General features: G+C 44.1%; 1 protein-coding gene and 1 long non-coding RNA gene across 4 annotated transcripts in view; one reads left to right on the top strand and one right to left on the bottom strand.

The window, feature by feature from the left end:
• PFKFB4 (6-phosphofructo-2-kinase/fructose-2,6-biphosphatase 4) overlaps positions 1-20,222 on the bottom strand; it is a 69,479-nt gene that overhangs the window by 7,703 nt on the left and 41,554 nt on the right. For all 3 annotated transcript variants that reach the window (XM_027860647.1, XM_027860646.1, XM_027860645.1), the window contains exons 7-13: positions 19,479-19,600; positions 16,823-17,030; positions 13,767-13,913; positions 12,305-12,409; positions 6,836-6,965; positions 6,550-6,612; positions 4,316-4,380 (exon numbers count right to left, since the gene is read on the bottom strand). In XM_027860647.1, the coding sequence (XP_027716448.1) occupies positions 4,316-4,380; positions 6,550-6,612; positions 6,836-6,965; positions 12,305-12,409; positions 13,767-13,913; positions 16,823-17,030; positions 19,479-19,600 (840 nt within the window). The remainder of the gene's footprint in view (positions 1-4,315; positions 4,381-6,549; positions 6,613-6,835; positions 6,966-12,304; positions 12,410-13,766; positions 13,914-16,822; positions 17,031-19,478; positions 19,601-20,222) is intronic.
• LOC114041955 lies at positions 789-9,037 on the top strand. The gene is made up of 3 exons (XR_003568961.1): positions 789-803; positions 1,018-3,347; positions 8,400-9,037. It is a non-coding gene; the product is annotated as an uncharacterized LOC114041955 (long non-coding RNA).

Genomic DNA, 20,222 nt, shown 5'->3' with positions numbered 1-20,222 from the left:
CATCTTGCTTGCTTATGCACATTTGTTACAAGGGTTTTGTTTTTCTCTTTCTTTTTTTCCAGTGGAGGCCAGTGGCTAGAGAAAATAAATTTTTGTTCACCGACAAAATTAAATTTAAATTTAAAAAGAACCTAAAAACACAGTGGGCTTCCCCTCACTGAAGGTCTTCAAGCAAAGGATGGACAACTACCTACTTGGGATGCTATGATAGGATTTCTGCTCAAGCAGAAGTCATTGCCCTTCTACAGTAATAACTGAGACAACTCACTCCCGGATTCCCCTTTCTGGCTACAAGTACAGCTGGAGCCCAAGCATGAGACTTGTCAGGGCAGGACCGTGTCTGGGCAACACCTCTGAAACCCTAGGTGGCCAGTTTATAGGGTGCCCAAGTGGGGTTTCTGTGCTTGCTGACTAGATAAACCTTCCCCATTAGAATGTGAGCTCCTCAAGGGCAGGGATAGTGTTTTTGTCTTTCTTTGTATCACCAATCCTTAAACTTTTTGTGTCATGGGCCCCTTTGGCAGTATCTGCTGAAACCTCTGAACTCCTTCTGAGAATAACGTTTTTAAATGCATAAAATAAAACACACAGGTTTACAAGAAAACCAATTCTACTGAAATAGTTATCAATATATTTTTAAAACAAGTTCATAGGCTTTTGGTCTAGATGGTCTCTGAGATCCTTCTCAGCTCCAGGATCCTGTGGGACCAATTCCTGACTTGTGGAAGGCCCTCAGAAGACCATTGCAATGGAAAAAGCTGAAGCCTTCAGCCCAAGTGAGAAGAGTTAGCATCCTCAGCTTGGTAAGTGGCTGTTCACAGTTCTGGCCTGAACTTCCTCAGGGACGCCATTACAATGACCCTGCTGATACTACACATAAATCTACTTCCTCTAAAGCAAATTTCAGATTCTATCTCCCCATGAGGGCCTAGAGAGACCCAGCAGCTTCAGGATGTAATGAATTCTTCCTCTGGCCACAGCCATAAGCATGCATTTTTCTTTAACCCCTGCTGTTAGGAGGATTCCAGAATATGACCCCCTAGATGGCGCAGTGGATAGAGCACCGGCCCTGAGTTCGAATCCGGCCTCAGACTGAACACTTGACGCTTACTAGCTGTGTGACCCTGGGCAAGTCACTTAACCCCAACAAAACAAAAACAGAATATGATCCCCAGTGACAATCCCCAGTCCAGAGGAAGACCCACCATTCACAGCTATTATCAGGGCAATAGGTAAGAATGCACAGAGACCTGAGTTGAGTGTGTCCTATCACAGATTTGGGGGCTTAGGAAACCCTGATATAGTCTTAAACTGAAAGTGGGTGGATACATATGGGGTTTGTTTGTTTTTTTTAACTATTTTCAGAAAACTGCTTCCTTTCTTTCCTGCTAGCATTCCAGAGTTTCGGCATCAGAAAAACCATTTGGCTCCAGCATGTCCCCTGGGCAAAATCTGATCCCAGCATCAGAAAGACTTCTCAGAGGCAGTGTGATGTAGTGGTTAGAGCGCTGGACTTGGAGTCAGTCAAGGTTCAAATTCCAGCTCAGAAACCTATGAGTTGTATGAGCATGGGCAAGTCACTTGACCTCTCTGGTGCGGCATGTTTTTTGTCACTGGAAAAATGAAGATAAATAATACCTGTAGTATCTACCTCCCAGGCCTGTTGGGAAGCTCAAATAAGATACCATGATAAAGATGAAGCCCTTTGCAAAGCTTAAATCACTTCACAAATATCAATTATTACTTATCACTATTCAGTTACAGGCTAAAAAATGGTCATCCAAGCATGGGAAGGGCTGCCCAGACCCAGACTATCCCCTGGGGTGACAGTGACACCAGCCTGATGCTCATCCCCAGCTTGTCCCCAAGGCACAGGGTGATCCTAGCATCTGGACCAATCAGTGGCAGCCAGTCCTCTGTGCTGAGATGATTGACTGAGCAAAATAAGCACAATGATAAAACAACTGAAAGAGAATGTTGCAGAATGAAAAAGAATAAGCATGGTCCAAAGAGGAGATACGAGAAGATGCCTCCTCCCACTCCTTTGCAGACAGAAGATCCTTGGGCATGGAACAGAGCTTATATTTTCTCACTTTTTTGATGTTTTGCTTGGTTTTGCTGATTTTTTCTTCTTCTTTTTCTTTGAAGATATTCTTTGTTATATGGGATGGCTCTCTGGGAGGTGAGGAGGGATGGGATACTGGGAGATATAAATATGCCACTAAAATAGTATCTTTTTAAAAATTAGCCTTGTCTAGATAGTGCTTCTGGGTCTGACAATATCCTCATAACTACTGGTACCCAGCTCTGCCTTTGGAGAGGAGTAAGCAGGATGAACATTTCTTGGCTTTTAGCAGACCACATGCCCTGGGGGCCACTTAATTCAGGATGGAGAGTTCCTCCATGAAGTCTATGCCCAGGTTCTCTCCGAATGTCTGTTCAGGTATGGAGAATTATCTGGAAGATGTTCTGTGCTTCTGCAAACAAGTCCTAGGAGCTTTCCCAAGAAGGGAATAAGGAAAGCTTCCCAAGAAAGCCCGAGCACCTGAGCATGAATTCCCTCCTCAACAGATGTGAGGGCCCCTGGATCCATCCTCTTATCCAGTCATGGTTCTTCCCCTGATGCTGTCCCTGGGTTGGTGGTGCTGGACTCATGTTCCTAGGCTCCAGGGTTAGCTGGGCAGCCAGCAATGTTTCAATGCCACCAGCATTCAATACTTCCAGCAGGGCATTGTCCTTCCCTGCCCAACTATGGGTCTGGAAAGCAGAGTCCTTGGAATGTGCACCAAATCTGTTGTGATTTTCAAGGAATTTGCATTATGCATTACTGCAGAGAAACCAAGAAGGACTGTCCAGGTGGGAGAATTCAAAGTTACAAATTAAAGTTTAAAGACTTACACGGTAAATAGCTGGATCCTGATGGTGAACTTCAGCTCCTCTCATTCCACTTTGCTCTCACCTTGGTCCTACTCTCTTCCCACACAGCCCCTTAGTCTCTGAGCCTCCCTCCCCCTCACATTCTAAGGGAACATTTAGGAGATGCACAGGAGACAATAAGCATGCCTGATCATTGTGTAATAAGGAAATGAGGCCAGTGTCCAAGGCAGTCCAGAGACCACAGTGAACACCTGGCTCTCCCTTCTCCACTGTGCTTCAAATGAAAACCCCCAACAGATCTTATGACGTGGCCTTCTTTTTCATTGCCAGAATGAGCAGCACTATGTTTCCTCTCACCACCTGAAGTACCTGGTGCACTGACTAACTACCAAGGGCTTCAGGCATGCCAAACCAATGGGCACGACTATAGGATCATGACTATAGCAGCAGGACAAGTCAGAGGAACAAAGGTAAGTGGGAGCAGGGGCAGGGGTCTAAGGGGAAGGAGAATTTGGCCTGCTCTTGAGTTTCAAGGCAATTGAATCTGTGCATGCTACCTTTCACAGATGACAGGATGTGAGTGACCTCTGGGGTCATTTTGAAACAAAGCAAACACAGACTACTTTTCTGCATAAATTGTCTTTTCACTTGTGTCTCATGGCTAGTCTCTGCTACTGTCCAGGTCAGGGTCAATGTGCCTGAGCAATCCTCGTCAAGAAATTAGAATGGACTCCTAGAACTCCCAGGAACCTGGAGCCAATTCCCTGATGCCAAGTAGATAAATGCCAAAAATCAGTTCTAAGAGTTAGCTGATGTCCCATTTGATCTCATTTAACTCCTTCCACCAACCAAAATGTTGCTCAGCTCTGGCTGTGGCCAGAATTTAGGAAGACCTGAGCTCAAATCCCACCTCAGACACTTGCTAGCTATGTGATCCTGGGCAAGTCATTTAATTGCTTTTTGTCTCAGTTTCCTCATCTGCAAAATAGGAATAATAACAACAGCACCTCCTCCCAGGGTTGTTGTGAGCATCAAATGTGATAATAATTGTAACGCGCTTAACACAGTGCCTGGCACAAAGTAAGCGCTACATATATGTTAGCCATTATCACCTATTATCATCCTGGCTCCAACTGGGCACCAGTATGTCAGGATTCTGACACTGACTGGAAACTGTCCTTCTACATTCTTGAGATTGCCTCATGCCCGCCCTGACTAAAGGATCAACTTATGGGTCAGAAACTGGCAGAGGCCCCGAGGAAAACCAAGGAGCTACGTGGGGGTGCTGAGCATGATGACCACTGAAAATATAGGCTATAAGCTTCTAGTGGGTGGGGACTGTCTTGATTTTTGAATCTGTAACCTTAGTTCCTAATATAATCTCTGGCACTCAGTCGACAATTGATAATTATTGATTAACAGTGGGGCCCACTCCTACCTCGGGTCTGTCTCTGTGCGTGTTCACAGCTTCAACATTCAGGAATATGGATTCCAATTTACAACCTAGGGATGCAAGACAAAGCAAATTAATTGGATAGAAACCATTTGATCCTAGTTTGTTTGCGTCCTCCCAACGCTCAATCTTTGGTCTTTGTTTCTCTTCTCCTTTAGAGCCTTTCCATTGGTGATCTATCACTCCCAATTATTACTTGAATGTAGGTGACCCTCAGATTTATATCTAACCCTGACCTCTCCCCTGAGCTCTAATCCTGTATTTCCAAATGCTTGCATTGACACAGATGTCCTGCCGGCATTTCATATTCAATATGCCCAAAATTAGACTCATCATCTCTTCCTTAACCTGATCCTCTTATGAACGTCTCTATTTCTTTTAAAAAGTAACTTCATATTGACATTTTTTTTGCTTTGGCTATATTTCCTACTGTTTTCCTCCTTCCATGAGAGCCACAATGAATAATAAGGGAGTAAAAAAAAAAAAAACCAGGAAGGGAAAAAATTCGGCAAAACTAATCAACATGTCTAAAAAGTGTATACAGTGTTCCATACCCATTGCTCTCTGCTTCTGCATGGCAGTAACTCCTGTGGGCTTTAAGAATTTCACAGCTTGTGGCTTCAATTGTTTTGCTGTTGCTCTTTCCATTTACTTTGTCAAAATCATCAGCACATTGTTTCGGTTTTTTGGGGGGGAATCTGTTTACTTTGCATCAGTTCATTTTTGTCTTGCCATGCTTCTCTGACACAGTCATTATTTCTTACAGCATAGTCCTATCACATTACATTCACAAGCCTCCGTTTGTTTGGTCATTCTCCAAATGACAGGCACCTGTTTTGAGTTTTCTGTTGCCACAAAAAGAGCTGCTATAACTATTTTGGGGTGTGTGTGTGTGTGTGCAGCTCTGGTCACGTTGCGGCTTTGCTCTGAAACCTTCAGTGGTTCCCCACTGCTTAATGAACTAAGTATAAACTTCAAGATCAAGGCATTCAGTGTCTTCTAGAGCCTGGCCCCAACCTATCTTTCTAGCCTTATTTCACATTATTCTCTATCACATAATCTGTGCTCCAGTCAAATAAGATTATGTACAGTCCTCCATCATCATCCTGTCCTCTTCTATCTCTCTAACTTTGTTCATGCCAACATCTACACCTGAAACAGACTCCCCACCCCCCTAGCCCATCTCCTCTGCATCTCCATCTATTGAAATTCCGGCCTTCCTTTAACATCCAACTCAGTTGCTACCACCTCCGTGAAATGTTCTGATATTCCTTGTAATTTCCCACCCCCAAACCTCCCCATAATACTCCAGACTTATTATTTGCACACGTCATATTCTCATGGGTATTACAGTTATCTGTGTATATGAATAATCTCCCTATTCAATTAGTCTCGCTATTCTACTCACTAAACTCCAAGGGGTCAGACACCACATCTATTTTCACCCCCTAGTGCCAACCCCAACAAGGCTCTGCACATAGTAGGCTTTTAAATGCTTGCTAAATTCACTCGAAAGGAATGACATCTGAGATCATTTAGTGGTGGGAGATTTCCCCAAAGTCGGCCCAAGAAGCAGCTAGACCAGTTGCGAGCTCATGTTGCAATCTCTCCCTTTCACTGCATTTCTCAAATTCAACATTACACAGGCTTGAGTAGCATCAGCGAATCCCCTTTCAATCGTAATGGCAAAATTGGTGGCTGTACCTCAAACAAAAAAAGTGCTCTCCATCTTAAGCTGGTGCTTCCTCAGGCCCTCACCGAGGCAAGATGCCTTAGGAAGAAATTTGCTTGGGAAATGTGTGACTCCCTCTTAGAGAAGAACTAAAATAAAAAAATGTCCCATCCTCATACAAGATCAGTAAATACCCAGCCAGCACAGAGAATCAATAATGACATAGGGCCCACACACTATTTGCTTTAAAAGCCACAATCTTTGGAACAGGAGATGGTGGGTACTGGAATCAATGGGACATGATTACTCTTTTCCTTTTCTTCTGGAACTTAAACAAAACCCCCTACACATATAGTAACTTTGGGAAATCTCTTGTTAGTTCACTTTTATAAATCTCTTGTCTACTAGGCAATGTCTGAGACTCTCATTCTTATTTATTCAATACCTAGGTCCCCTGGAATACCTGACTAGATCACAGTACACACTCTTTGGCACATTCAGGCAGAGTGACTGGGCTGGAAGATAAAGAGCAGGTCTCTTCCCTTACCGTAGGCCACTGGGGTTAGCTTTAAAACCGTGTGCAGCGGGCACTTGAGATAAGGCAGCTGTTCTGAGAAATATAAATGGGGAAGAAAGTTAGTCACATCACAGAAACACTGAATCCTCCCAAAGCACAAACAACCTCTACTGAAAGGCCTTTGCCCAAAGCCCACCACAGGCATCTCCTGTTCCCAACTGCCCTTCTATGACAGATGGCACAGACATAAAGACATCCCTGGAGACTGCATTTGGATGCTCCTATGGCTGGGCAGTACCACCTTTGGCACCCATACCTGCAGTCTTGTCTAGAAAATAGGCAAGTAGGCAGCGCATTACGGCTTGGTGACAGATCACAAGGACATTCTCCTGCCTCTCCAGCTCCATAATTACTGGCTCCAGTCTCTGTACAAGGTCTTCATAAGACTGAAAGAAAACAGAATTGCTAAGTAGAGGTGACATTAAATTCCAGCAGGGGTGGAATAGGATGGAGCGGGATGAAGAGGGAGAGTGGCCAAGACCCAGTGCAAATAAGGGAAGTGAGTATGTACACACCTCTTTCCAATGCCACAGTCCTGAAAACAATGATGTCCCTCCTAACTCTTCCTAAATCTGACTTTTTCTCTAGCCAGTAAGGCAGCAACTGATCCACAGTAAGGTAACGGGAGGGGGATAAGTTGTGCTCCCCACCCCCACAAGTACACCCTCACCACCAGTTTTAATGTCATCAAGGAGGCCTCCTGCACTCCAGTGACTGACGTCACAACGACAACTAGCGCTTCAAAGCCTTTAGTTCAATCTCTCATCTGTACAGAGATCCCTTCTATAGATCCCCCCTAGAGATGGCCAGGGCAGCTAGATGGTACAATGGATAGAGTGCCAGGCCTGGAGTAAGGAAAACCTGAGTTCAAATCTGACCTCAGACATTTACTTGATGTTTGACCATGGGCAAGTCACTTCACCCTGATTGCCTCAGTTTCCTCATCTGTAAAATGAACGGGAGAAGGAAATGGCAGTATCTTTCTCTCAAAGATACTCTCCAGTATCTTTGCCGAGAAAACCCCAAATGGGGTCACAAAGAGTCAGACATGACTGAAAACAATTAAAGGACAACGACAGGTGGCTGCCCAGACACTGAACAAGGTCAATGACAGGGCACTCACTATGATTCATGAGTAGCCCATACTGAACTTAAGTCCCAGATCCTTTTCACATGAACTCTTGTCTAGCTATAGTTCCTTTATTCTAAAACCACATAATAGTAGTAGTAGTTGTTGTTTTCGCCTTAAATGAATGTCAGAAGCTACATGGTGGGCAACCCAAGGCATCAAACCTCATGGGAGCCAGCCAGGATCAGGTGCAGGCTTGCTTCCACACTGGTTAATGGTGTAATCAACTGTTTTATTTAAGTAAAGGAGAATCAAAGTAAAGTCACTGGTATTTGGAGATTGACTATAGAATTTTCTGGTGCAAGGAGACCATTCTGTGAGAGTGAGGTAAGAGATGGAAGGCTTGAGGAAGGAGTGCCCAAGTGCCCACGGTGGTTAGGGATTCTAAAGCCCCATTCCTTCTTTAATAATAATAGTTAGCATTTATGTAGTGCTAATACCCGGCACAACCTCCTGTGATGTCTTTGTGTCAATGCCACATGTCACGGAAGGATAGTTGGGAACAGGAGGCACCTGTGGTGGGCCCTGGGCAAAGGCCTTTCAGTAGAAGTTGTGATAAGTCAGTGTTTCTGTAATGGGACTAACTTTCCTCCAGATCTGTATTCCTCAAAACAGCTGCCTTATTTCCACAATTTTAAAGCTAATCCCAGTGGCCTACTGTAAGGAAAGAGACCTGTTCCTTATCTTCCAGCCCAGTCCCTCTGCCTGAGTGTGCCAAAGGGTTTGTGCTGTGATCGAGGCTTTTGGTGGCAACTCCTTTGCAGGCCAGACCCATTTCCAGTCCGACCTGTGATATCTGATAGGAGACTGCGAATGGAACTAAGAGCCAACCTGCCTCTTGAAGAAGATAAAGAAGATGAATGGAGGATGATTCCACCTGGTCATGAGATGTTTTCCCTACCACTGAGTTTCTCTGGTACAGGGGAACATTGAGTCGGGGACTTTCCAAAGGGCGTTAACTAACTCTGTGTTAGCATGGACTCTAGAAGACCTCTTTTGCAAGTCAGCACAATTATGGACCAATCACAGTCTTAGTTTAGTTGGCACCAGCTGACATTATGTAATGAATTTATATAACCAAACTGTATAAAAGTCTGCTCTGATTGTATGAGAGGGTCTTTGATCACTGAGCAATCATTGACTTCCATTATTGGTAATTGCTAGCCTTGCTAATAAATAGATTACACTCAGACTTTTGTGCCCCAGTTTCTCTTAATCAAAGACTTCTCAAGATACAAGTGGATGAGCAGCTTAGGGGTGGTCCAGGCATGTACAATATTCAAAGAGGAATTGTGTAAATGTGGGGCATGTTCACTGAAGAAGTGAGAAGTGGACTGCAGTAATCAAAATAATATCAAGACAAGTTCATTGACTCTAGGTTAAGAACTGATTTTTTTTTTTTGGTGAGGCAATTGGGGTTAAGTGATTTTCCCAGAGTCACACAGCTAGTATGTGTTATGTGTCTGAGGCCAGATTTGAACTCAGGTCCTCCTGACTCCAGGGCCGGTGCTCTATCCACTGCACCACCTAACTGCCCCTTAAGAACTGATTTTGTAGGGCATGGATCATCCCACTGGAATCTCTGTTATCTGCATGGTCAGGTTGTGGGTCCTCAAGAAGCACCTGCTGATTTGGGGGCAAAAACAGCTGGCTCTGATGTTGGATGACAAGAGACAGATTCCATTAAAGAGTTCTAGGCTATTCAAATGACCCTGGGGCCCAGAAGGGCACTGTGGACTTCACTGAATGATGACTCCAAGAGACCTAAATGCACTTAGGACCTCTTGGTGACACTATCTAGGGCCCTTCTAGATGAGATGCTAAACCACAGAGGATTAATTAGCATTGGAAAGGAAGGACCTCCAGACCTGGCCTTCAAACGTCTCACACAACTCTGTGGCCAATGAGGGGCTGCTATGGGAGCAATTTTTTTTTCCTTTTCTTTTTTAAATTCAGTTTTATTTTATTTTCAGTTCCAAATCTTCTCCCTTTCTCCTTCCCCTCCTTCATTCATTGAGAAGACAAGAAAAACAAAACCCATTTCAATGTACTGTCATGAAAAACAAATTTCCACTTTAGACGGGTCCAAAGGGAAAGGAAGAAAACAAAATATGCTTCAGTCTAAACTTTAAATCTATAAGCTCTCTACATGGGGGTGGGCAGAATGTTTCATCATGAGTCCTTTGGAATTATGGTAGGTCATTGTGTTGATGAGAGTTCTTAAGACTTTCAAAGTTGTTTATCTTCAATTGCTACTATACTGTTGTTATTATATAAATTGTTCTCCTGGTTGTGCTTACTTCACTTTACATCAGTACACACAAATTTTCTCAGGTTTTTCTGGAACCATTCTCTTCATTATTTCTTTGTTTGTGTTTTGTTTTGTTTTTGCCAAGCAATGGTGTTAAGTTACTTGCCCAAGGTCACTCAGCTAGTAAGTGTCAAGTGTCTGAGGCTGGATTTGAACTCAGGTCTTCCTGACTCCAGGGCCAGTGTTCTATCCACTGCACCACCTAGCCGCCACCCCCTTCATTATTTCTTAAAACACAACAGTATTCTGTCATATTCATATACCATAACTTGTTTGACTGTTGCTCAACTGATGGGTATTCCTTTAGTTTCCAAATCATTGCTACCACAAAAAGAGCTGTTATAAATTTTTTTTATATGGGTCCTTTTTTTTTTTTTATCTCTTTGGGAGCAAAGGCCATGTAGTAGCATCACTGAGTGGGAGGGCATGCAGAGTTTCACAGCTTCAGGGGCATACTTTCAAACTGTTTTCCAGAATGGCCAGGCCACCTCCTAGCTCCAGCACCAGCGCATTAAAGTACCTGTTTCCCCACAGCTCCTCTAGCATTTGTTTTCATTAATCTGATTATTTTAAGGTAGTACCATGGAGTTATTTTAATGTACATTTCTCTAATTATTAGTGATTTAGAACATTTGAAAAAAAAATATGGCTACTGACAGCTTGGATTTCTTCCTCTGCAAACTTCCTGTTTACATCCTTTAACCATTCATCACTTTGTAGGGGGCAAGTTTTCAAATCAAACCATTAAACTAAACTCAATTTGCAGTACCTGGGGGGAGGCCAACTGTCTTTGGGAACCTTCAGGCCAGAGATCTGTCTTGCTTAACTCCTAACAGGGGGCCAGCTGGAAGCCTCTGTCACTTTAAAATAAATTTTAATTTTAATTTTTTATTCTAAACTTAATAAATACCAAAATAACATGAGCATTTACATAATACATGGTAAATCAGAAAAGGAGGAATGCACATGAAACTTCAGATCTCTATTATGTAGAGTTTACTTTTCAAGTATAAAATACGTTCAACTTGTAGCTTTCAAAGCTATCTTTCCTGATTCTGGCCTTTCTTTTGCTTTCCTCTTGGCATTTAAAAAACAATCGATGCCCCAATGGCCCTTTTTTCTTTCTTTTCCTTTTTTTTTTTGGATACCATCCCTATTCTCCCTCACCCTTCAACCCTCCCCTACTGGGAAGACGTCCATGTAACAAACATGCCTAAGCAAGCAAATCAAATTCCCACACTGAGTCTGCACCACTAATAAGGACCAGAAGAGGGCAGCAGCAACATCAGGTTAATCCAGAGCTCCAGATGGTGACTGTGCCTCTCAGTGCTGGGTGACAGAGGCAAAGGCCCTTTGGTATCTTAAGGGGTTGGCACAGCTGAGGTTTGACACTGACAAGGCTGAGGGTACTGGGCCTAAGAGAGATGGAGTGATTATGGGTGAAATTGTCCTTACTAGCAGTTGGTCACCTCCCATGGGAAAAGTATAAAACCACCTTAAATCCAGCCTCCACAGAGCAGGCTCAATTCTCCAGATATTCTCCTGGGATCCAGTTTACCTCCTTCAGGGGACAGAGCAAGGTCCTAAATTCATGGGGGTGAATGTTGGCACTTCTCCAACACTAGAAATTATTTCTAGGGACACTGAAGTGGCCAGACCTTCCTCAGGGATCTGGCTGAAAAGTTCCAGGGAATTCATGCCCAAGTCAGAACCGTCCCTGTGTGGTGACCTCCAATCGGGATTGGTCAGGTATAGATGAACAAGGGCCATTCTGCTCTCCTGGGAGACCCCTGCTCAGGATGGGTGGGGGGATTACTGGTAGTCAAGGTCACTTAGGAGCTGTCACAGCTGCAGCCACAACTCTTTATCCTTTCTCTATGCCCATGGCAAGAGATAAGCAGTGACCCCAGACCGGACCACCAAACCTTGGGAGGCCCATCTCTAGATCAGAGGTTCTTATCTTAGGGTATGTAAACTGATTTTCTAATACTTTGATGGCTGTATTTCAATATATTTAATTTCCTTTGTAATCCCAGGTACTTAGTCTTACTAATTAAAAAACATTGTTCTGAGAAGGGATCTAGAGGCCTCATCAGATTGCCAAAGGGGTCCAGGATACAACAAAAGGTTAAGCACCCATGACCTAGATAATGATAATGATAAACTCTCTTCTCTTCTCTCCATATGAGATAATGATAAGCCCTCTTCTCTTCACTCCAGCCAAGCCTAGGCCCACAAAGGTCTGAGACAGATCCTAGATCAGGGCCTGAAGAAAGGACACATACCTCTCCTTTTGGGTATCTGTATCTATACTTGTCTTGATCCCGAAGTGCAAACTCTAGAGGGTGATGCTCTTGAATTTCTTCATAAGTCATTTCTTCACAGACACCCTTGAAAACAAGACCAGAAGGCATAAGCTTTATCAACCCCCAAACCATGGATCTCCTATCCCTAGAGCTCCAGGTGTCAGCGCCCCCCTCCAGCTTGGAGACATTAGCAGTATTATGGGGTAATTAGGAATTACCCACACTCTGGAGCTCTCAGTCACCCAGGTATTGCCCCCTACTCTGAGCCTTCAGTATTCTAGGTATTGCTCCCTCGTCCTCAACCTGGAAAAATGAGGTCCAATAAGAAGGGCCACCACTTTGTGAGAAGGGTGGGTTCAGGAATCAAGAACCTCACTAGCCAGTACGGATAAGTTAGGAACCTCCCCCACTTCCTGACTGGTAGGATTTCTGAGCCTGGATGGGGAAACATGACACATAAGGAAAATAAAATTTATAACAACAGGCAGCTTGTGCTAAGGGCCACAATAGGGGCTCTAGTAGTTTGGAGAAGCTAAGACCCCTGAGGACCGGGGTTACCAGGGGGCTTTTGGGAAGGGGTGGCATCTGAGCAGGGCCTTGAAGGATGAATAGTATTTTGATAGATGGAGAGTAGGTTGGAAGAATTCCAAGCAAGGGGAAGAATATTAGTAAGTTATAAGGATGGGAATCGATATAGAGTATAAACAATGAGGAGTCATCTCCATGGAAAGTGCTCCACGGAGAGTCAAGAGAAGTAGAAGGTATATGTACTGGCATTGACCTCACCAAAGATGCCTGGCATGGTGTCACTGCCCAGTCCAGGCTGTTTGCTCTGGTGGAAAACCAGGGTCTGGGATTGGAGTATGACGGCCATGTGACCCTACGAGTGGCAGCCTAGGGGCCAGTTGCAGAAGGCGACTGTTTGGAAAGACAAGATTGGACCATGTTGTAGAGTCCTGAATGCCAGTTTGTACTTTACCTTGTGGGCAGTTGGGAGCCAATAAATATGGGAATATGGGAATGACATGAACAGCTCTAATCATTCGGAAAATTACTCTGGCAGCCTGTCTGGGATGGACCAAAGGGGGATTGAATGGAAGTGAGGCAACCAGTTAGGCAGCTGATTTAGTTGTGTAGGTGAGAGGTGATGGGGGCCTGACCTAGGGCAAAAGCCCTATTAGTGTGGAGACTGGAGGATCTCTCCCAGGGCACCAGTCCTGGCATAGATTTTTCAGGGATAGAAATCAGTTCTTTTCCACTTCAGCCTGGACATACACCCTTGAACATGTCCCTATTTGATCTAAAGGCAAGATCTACTCTAGACTTCACCCACATTGCCCAAGTGAATAGAATCATGTCTTCACTTGTTGATTGGGTAAGTAGGTGAGTGGGTATGATACTCACTACAATGGCAACAAGGTGTGTGTACGGGGAAACTTACAGCATCAATTTCATTCAGAACCTTCCACTGCTCATAGGGGACACCCAGGGCCTCTGCAGTTTGAATTGTCCTCTTCATCTGGCTAGTCCAAACCTTCAGATCTTTGATATTCTGATCATTAATGAACCGAGCCAAGCTCTTAGCAAACTGAAGGCACAAAGCAAAATCAGATTCAGCAATTGTGGATTTGCCTTTCATTCATGGGTTCCCTGAACTCCCCACAAAGTAGAAACCACCCAATCAAATCACAACACCCCTTCACTTGTGTTTCATAAAACATGAGAACATCTCCTCAACCAAACAAACCCTGTCCTGATTGTAGGTCTGTACAGATGGATCACCTGTATCTAAACCTGACCAAGTCAAATTCTGAGTGGTTACGTCCTCTGGATTGCCCCCCAAGAGAAAGACAGTGGTTCTGATGTCAGGATGAATTCCAAAAGGGTCTTAGTGAATTCCTTAAGGGAGTCCTGGCTGCTCAAATGTCTTGAGAATTCTTTTGCCTGTTGTCAAAGAAGTGCCAGCATAAGTCTGGCTCACCCCCAAGCTGAATTCACCCCTATCAATTAAGGACTGTGATCTTTCCATCCCTGCACCCTACCGTTCCCTCAGATTTCTGTCCTCTAATCCTCATCCCTTTCACAGAAAAAAAACAAAAACAAAAAACCTGTTTACACTTATTGTCTCCATGTTCTGTCCTCTCACTCACTTCTCAATCCCTTGAAATTCAGTTTCTGACTACATCACTCAACGGAAACTTCTCCTTCCCAAATTACTAATGATCCTATTACCAAATTCAATAGACTTTTCTCAATCCTCATTCTTCTTGACCTTTCTTCAAGAAATTATACTCTTACTTCCTGAATATTCCTCTCTGCTGGGTTTTTGGTTTTTTCTTCCCTCTCTTGCACCATTTCTCAGTCTCCTTTGCTGGATCATCATCTTCCAGATCTCAGCCCCTAACTAGGGATATACAACAAGGCCCTAGGCCCTCAGATTTTCTCTCTCTCTCTTTCTGTGATCTCATCAGCCCAGTTCCCATAGGTTATATTAGGACCAATTACGCAGACGACTCACAAATATAAACATTTGCCTTAGCCTCTCTCCCGAGGTCCAGTCTTGAATCTCCAGCTGCCTTCTAGACATTTTGAATTGGATGTCTCCGAGATATTTCAAACTCAACATATCCAAAACAGAACTCATTATTTTTCCCCCACCCCTGCCCAAACCTCCCCTCCTCCAAACTTCCTTATTTCAGTCTAGGTACCACCTTCCTTTTAGTCACCCCAATTTGCAGCCTCCCAGTCATTCCTGATGCCTAAGTCTGTCCCTTCCCATATCCAATTAGTTCAAGGGCCACCTCCTACCCAAGCCCTTTCCTGATCCTCCCAGCAACCAGTGGTTGTTCAGTCGTGCCCAACTCTTCATGACCTCATCAGCTACTAGTACCTCCCCAAAAATATTTCCGTGTATCTACTTTTTATATATTGTACGGAGGGGTAGTGAAAGCCAGCCTCAAAGTTAGGAAGACCCACTTCTGACAAGACTGGCTGAGTGAAACCAGGTAAAATACTTACCCTCTCAGTACTCTGGATAATGCCAAGCTACAAGTTGCAGAGAACATGTCAACTTGCACTGTTAGAGCTTTCTCAGTTGGGAGCTCCCTAGTGAAATCACAGGACTGTTCTCTATCCGTAAATCTTACATATACTTATATAGGGTGCTCCAAAAGTCTTAGTGCTGTTTTTAGCTTCAATAACTTCACTTGAAACATTAAGTTTTTTAAAATATATTTTATTATAATTCAACATAACTGCCATTTTGTGCCTTAATCAATTCCAAAACTTTGCAAAAACTTTTATCAGCTGCCACTCAGTGACTGAAAAGATTGCATTTGTAATCCTAGTCTTAAAATCATCCAAACAACAAATTTTGTTGTGTTTTATGTATACATGATAGTTTTAATGTGACCCCAAAAGAATGCATCTAATGGAGCTAGACCAGGTGACTGAGGTAGCCAAGCAAGAGGACCTCCTGTACCTATCCACTGGTCTGAGAAAAAGTCGTCCAGAAAAAAACCAAACCAAACCAAAAAACTGTTGCACACACACAATACATAACAACAAGGTGCTTCGGTTAAAATTAAAAGTAAAAGAAATTTAAATAATTAAGCTTTCAAAATGACATTTTTGTCAGTTTGTAGCTTTTATATTTCTGAGGTTATTAAAGCTTAAACCTGCACTTAAACTTTTGGGACACCTTATATCTGTATATACTGTCTCCTCAAAAGAACGCAAGGCAGGGAGGGACTGCTTTATTTCTGTCATTGGAGCTTCAGTGCTTAGAACAGTGCCTGTCACTAGTTTGAGCTTAATCAATATTTGCTGATTGACTGACTTCCCAGAAAGGACAGTTGCCTCAACATCCAGTGAGCTGAGTGGCCACCGGAGTGGTCACGTTTAAGGCAGCTCCCAGGATGCCACACGCTTTCCACCAAAACCCGAGGATCCCCATGATTCTGCAAAACGTCCTATATAGAGCAGTGCACATATCTAAGGAGAAAAGCTGGGAGCGACTCGTGTTAACTTAGGCCCAGGTAATGAGCACTGATGCGAAGAAATCCATGGAAGATGGTGTCTGCCCACCCTGGAGGTCCTCAGGTCTACTTCTCACTGCAGGAAGGGGACTTCCATCAACTGCCACACCCACGACTTCCTGCAGAAAAGCTGTGCCATTCACGTGAGCTCAGTCCAGCTGGGCTCTAGGAAGGGAGGGAAGCTCCAGGGGGAAAGATTCTACAGTGCCGACACACAAACCAGCCTGAGCCCTCTTGGCTCAGACTTCTCCTATCTGTGGGATGACCTTAGGTCAGTCACTTACCCTCCCTTAGATTCAGTTTCCTCATCTGTAAAATATAATAATGGTCACTTACCCTACTTACGTCCCAGGGATGTTGTGATGGTCAAAAGAGAAAGCCTATGTAAAGCACTTTCTAAATGGTAAAGAGCTATGTGAGCATCAGCTATCATCACTATTATGAAATTATCATCACATACCTCCTTCCCCCTTGGGGACAGTCCCGTGTCCCCACCTATCCTTCCTTTGAGATTCAGTTCACTTTCTCCATGGCGACAGAGGTAGATGGATCGAGGGGTCACATGAATATTCATGAGGTAGTAAACAATGCGACTCTGAATGTGGTCCATCACTCTATTTACCAGGTAGCTCCGTCCCACATCCATGATCTTAATGTAGGAGAGATCCCTTTCCCCCACAGGGGAGGGAAAGAGGGAAAAGGGGATGGGAGATAGAAAGGGAGGAAGTTGAGGAGAGAGAAGAAAGTGAAGGGGAAGGAGAAAGATACGGGGAAGGAGAGGAGATAACAGAAGAAGAAACACAGATGGGAAAAAGCGGAGAGAAAAATAGAGATAAAGAGAATGAGGGAAGGAGAGACAGAGACATGGAGAGATGGAGTGGGAGGAGACAGAAAAGTGAAGGAGAGGAGAGAGATACAAAAAAGGGGACGTGATGAGAAGGAAGAAAGTGGAGCAGCAGATAAAGGGAAGAATGAGGAAGGACATATAGAAAGGCAAAGAGAAGGGAAAGAGAGGAAAAGGGGAGAGGGGAGGAAGACAGAAAGGGAAGGAAGGCAAAGGAGAAAAAAGACAAAGAGAAAATGGAAAGAGAGACTCATTAGGATAGCTCAAGCTTCCATCTCAAACTCCACTGGCTCAAATAAAAAAGGACATTTCAATCAAATTCTTAGCTATCTGTGGACAAATTCTAGCTCCTATCATCATCTCATTCATGGCATACACTTCCGTAACAAAAGGTCTTTGCAAACAGCTTAGGTTCATTAGTTGACAGTGGACTGGGCAGTAGGAGGCCATTGTGATGCTGGTGGGATTAGACAAGCATCACTGTGTGCTCTCTAGGCTTCTAGTGTAGCACTGAGGGGTTCACTTACACACCACACGTGACAAACAATCTGACCTGCAGAGCAGCAGAATCTCTGGCCCAAGGAACCACTTTTAAAGGAGCTTTTTTGACCTTTCATAAAACAAAAGGCCAAGTGAGTCTGTCCCAAGTTTTCATTCTCACCATGCTCTTCATGTCCCCTGTAACCCCTTCACTCATGCCTCATCTGTGAGTCAAACCAAGAAGCCATTTTAACACTATTCACCTCAAAAAGACCTGGCCAGGTCCCCAGTGTCACTCCCAGTGTCTCCCCTAAGGTTTTTCAGGCCATGGGAATGCAGATTTAGACCTGGAAGGGACCTTGGGGACCATCAAGCCCAATGCCTTCCTTTTAGAGATGGGGAAACTGAGGCACAGAGAGGAGAAATGACTTCCCTAAAGTCATTCAGCTAATATGTGTCTGAGTTGGAATTTGGACCCACACGCTCCTGACTCCAAGTCTAACATTCTCTCCATTACACTGGTCACAATCTCTCTCAGTCCTCATCTCCCTTTTTTCACAAAGGAGCCAGCGGTCAAGTTAATCCCCTCTCATCTATAGAGGAGACACGTGTAATCTGACACATCTGTCCAGAGGTCTGCGATGTGCCTAATGCTTGTGCTAGGCTATGCTGAATGTGGATGGTGAATGTGGTAAGGAGAGGCACAAAAAAGGCTCAATAAAAAAAATGAGGTCTTCTTTGTGCCTAATACTGGGTTTGGCTATTCGATGGGAAGGGGGAAAGGAAGAAAGCAATCAAAGACCAGTAGCCAGCTTTCAATGAGCTGTGTGGTACAGAAGGAGGGCATTCACCTAGCTCCAAGCCTCAACCTAAAGGCATTCCGAGTGCAGGTGCAAGAGAGGCTAGGATGGTGTCTATGAGCCAAAATGCTGGGATAATTTTCAAGATTCTCACACAGCTCTTCATGGACAGCAACAGTCTTGTTTACCCTGGGAACTCTCTGTTGTCACCACTAATCATCACAGCAATAAAAGCATGCAGGACATAACTGTCAGAAGAATAAAAGAAACTACTTGTTAGCCTCCACAGCTACTGGAGCCAGAAGGAATCCAGCCAGGGACCCTGGCAAAGGGGTGAACCTGGAAATGAACAGGTCAGATTCGGCCCTATGTTTTTCCTGTAGTCCAAACCGGGAGACTCAGCCACCAGCAGTCAACACCCAAGAAGTCAAGGCAGGCAGTGAGGGTGGTGGGGAGTTGCTCCCTGGGTCTTAGGAAGGGATCATTTCAGCTTATTCTAGAAGCGTGATCAGGAAAGGCTATTTCAATGGGATTTTAAAAGATCTCATTTTTTTTCCCCCTTTTCTCTAGGCAGCTAGGTGGTATAGTAGATAAAATGCTGGACTTTGAGTCAGGAAGTCCTGAGTTCAAATCCTGCCTCAGATATTTACTAGCTGTGTGACCCTGGGCACATCATTTAACACTCTGCTTGCCTCAGTTTCCTCATCTATAAAATGTGGATAACAATAGTACCTACCTTCCAGGGTTATAGTGAGGATAAAAATCTTTGTAAACCTTCAAGTGCTAAATTATAAATGCTAGCTATTGTTGTTGTTACTATTTCTTGCCCTCACACCCAAGCAGTTCAGGAAGGAGACTTGTCTTAGATGGCCAGATGGGATAGGATAGAAGAAGGAAAGGGTCTCTCTAACCAGACTACTGAAAGACACTTCCTAACAAGTCTGCTTAAGGAGGCCTGACTCTTCCTGGGACCAGGCAGCAGGGACACTTACTTGTCCAGATTTTCATCCAGTGTCTCATAGGAGTTCTTGTAGCATTCAATTCTGTTCATGAAATCTTCTGTGGCTTCATCATTCCCGCAGTCAATGTAGTCGGGACTGCCCAGTTTCACTTGCTATGAGAAAGAGAAGAAAGGGACAGTGAACAGTCCATGGGAAGAAAGGAGACGATGAAAGAGAATTAATCATTTTTCCTGCTTTCAGGCCACAGCAGTAAAGGGAAAATGCTACCCAGGGAGAAAGTGTGCTCAAAATTAGCTCTGTACACATTCTATCCTCAAAGTCCTTTGGATGAACAGACTTTTCTGGCAAAATGCAAAAGTCCCTCCAGAGAGAATAAAACCTCCCTCTCACCTGTCTCTAGTCAGGCAACATCTAAGTTTTGATAGGGAAACAAAATGGAACAGGCAGGAGAGGGAGTACCAGGGTGGGAAGCCTGGATAGAACGAGGCACTATGGATAGCCAGAGGGTGTCAAGGCTGGAGCCTGGGAGGACGGATGTGGGAAATAGGTTCAGAAAAGGAGGTAGGAGAGGGATTTATAAAGGGAGGTTGGAGGAGAGAAGGCCCCTCCATCGCAAGAGTGTGGTTGGTCATTAATCCTTGAGTTATGGTATTGGGACTAATTTATAAAATTTAAAATCTTTGCAACTCTTCATCTAGGCTAAGCCAGGCCCACTTCTCTCCTTTCCCTTGGTGTTTTCCTTATCTAATCTCATCAGCCTCCACTCTAGGTACA

The sequence above is a fragment of the Vombatus ursinus genome, unplaced genomic scaffold (genome assembly GCF_900497805.2).
Source record: "Vombatus ursinus unplaced genomic scaffold, bare-nosed wombat genome assembly UNPS02014225.1, whole genome shotgun sequence".
NCBI classification, from domain to species: domain Eukaryota; kingdom Metazoa; phylum Chordata; class Mammalia; order Diprotodontia; family Vombatidae; genus Vombatus; species Vombatus ursinus.
The sequence above is the reverse complement of the archived record's forward strand: the minus strand, read 5'-3'. Positions and strand labels throughout refer to the sequence as shown.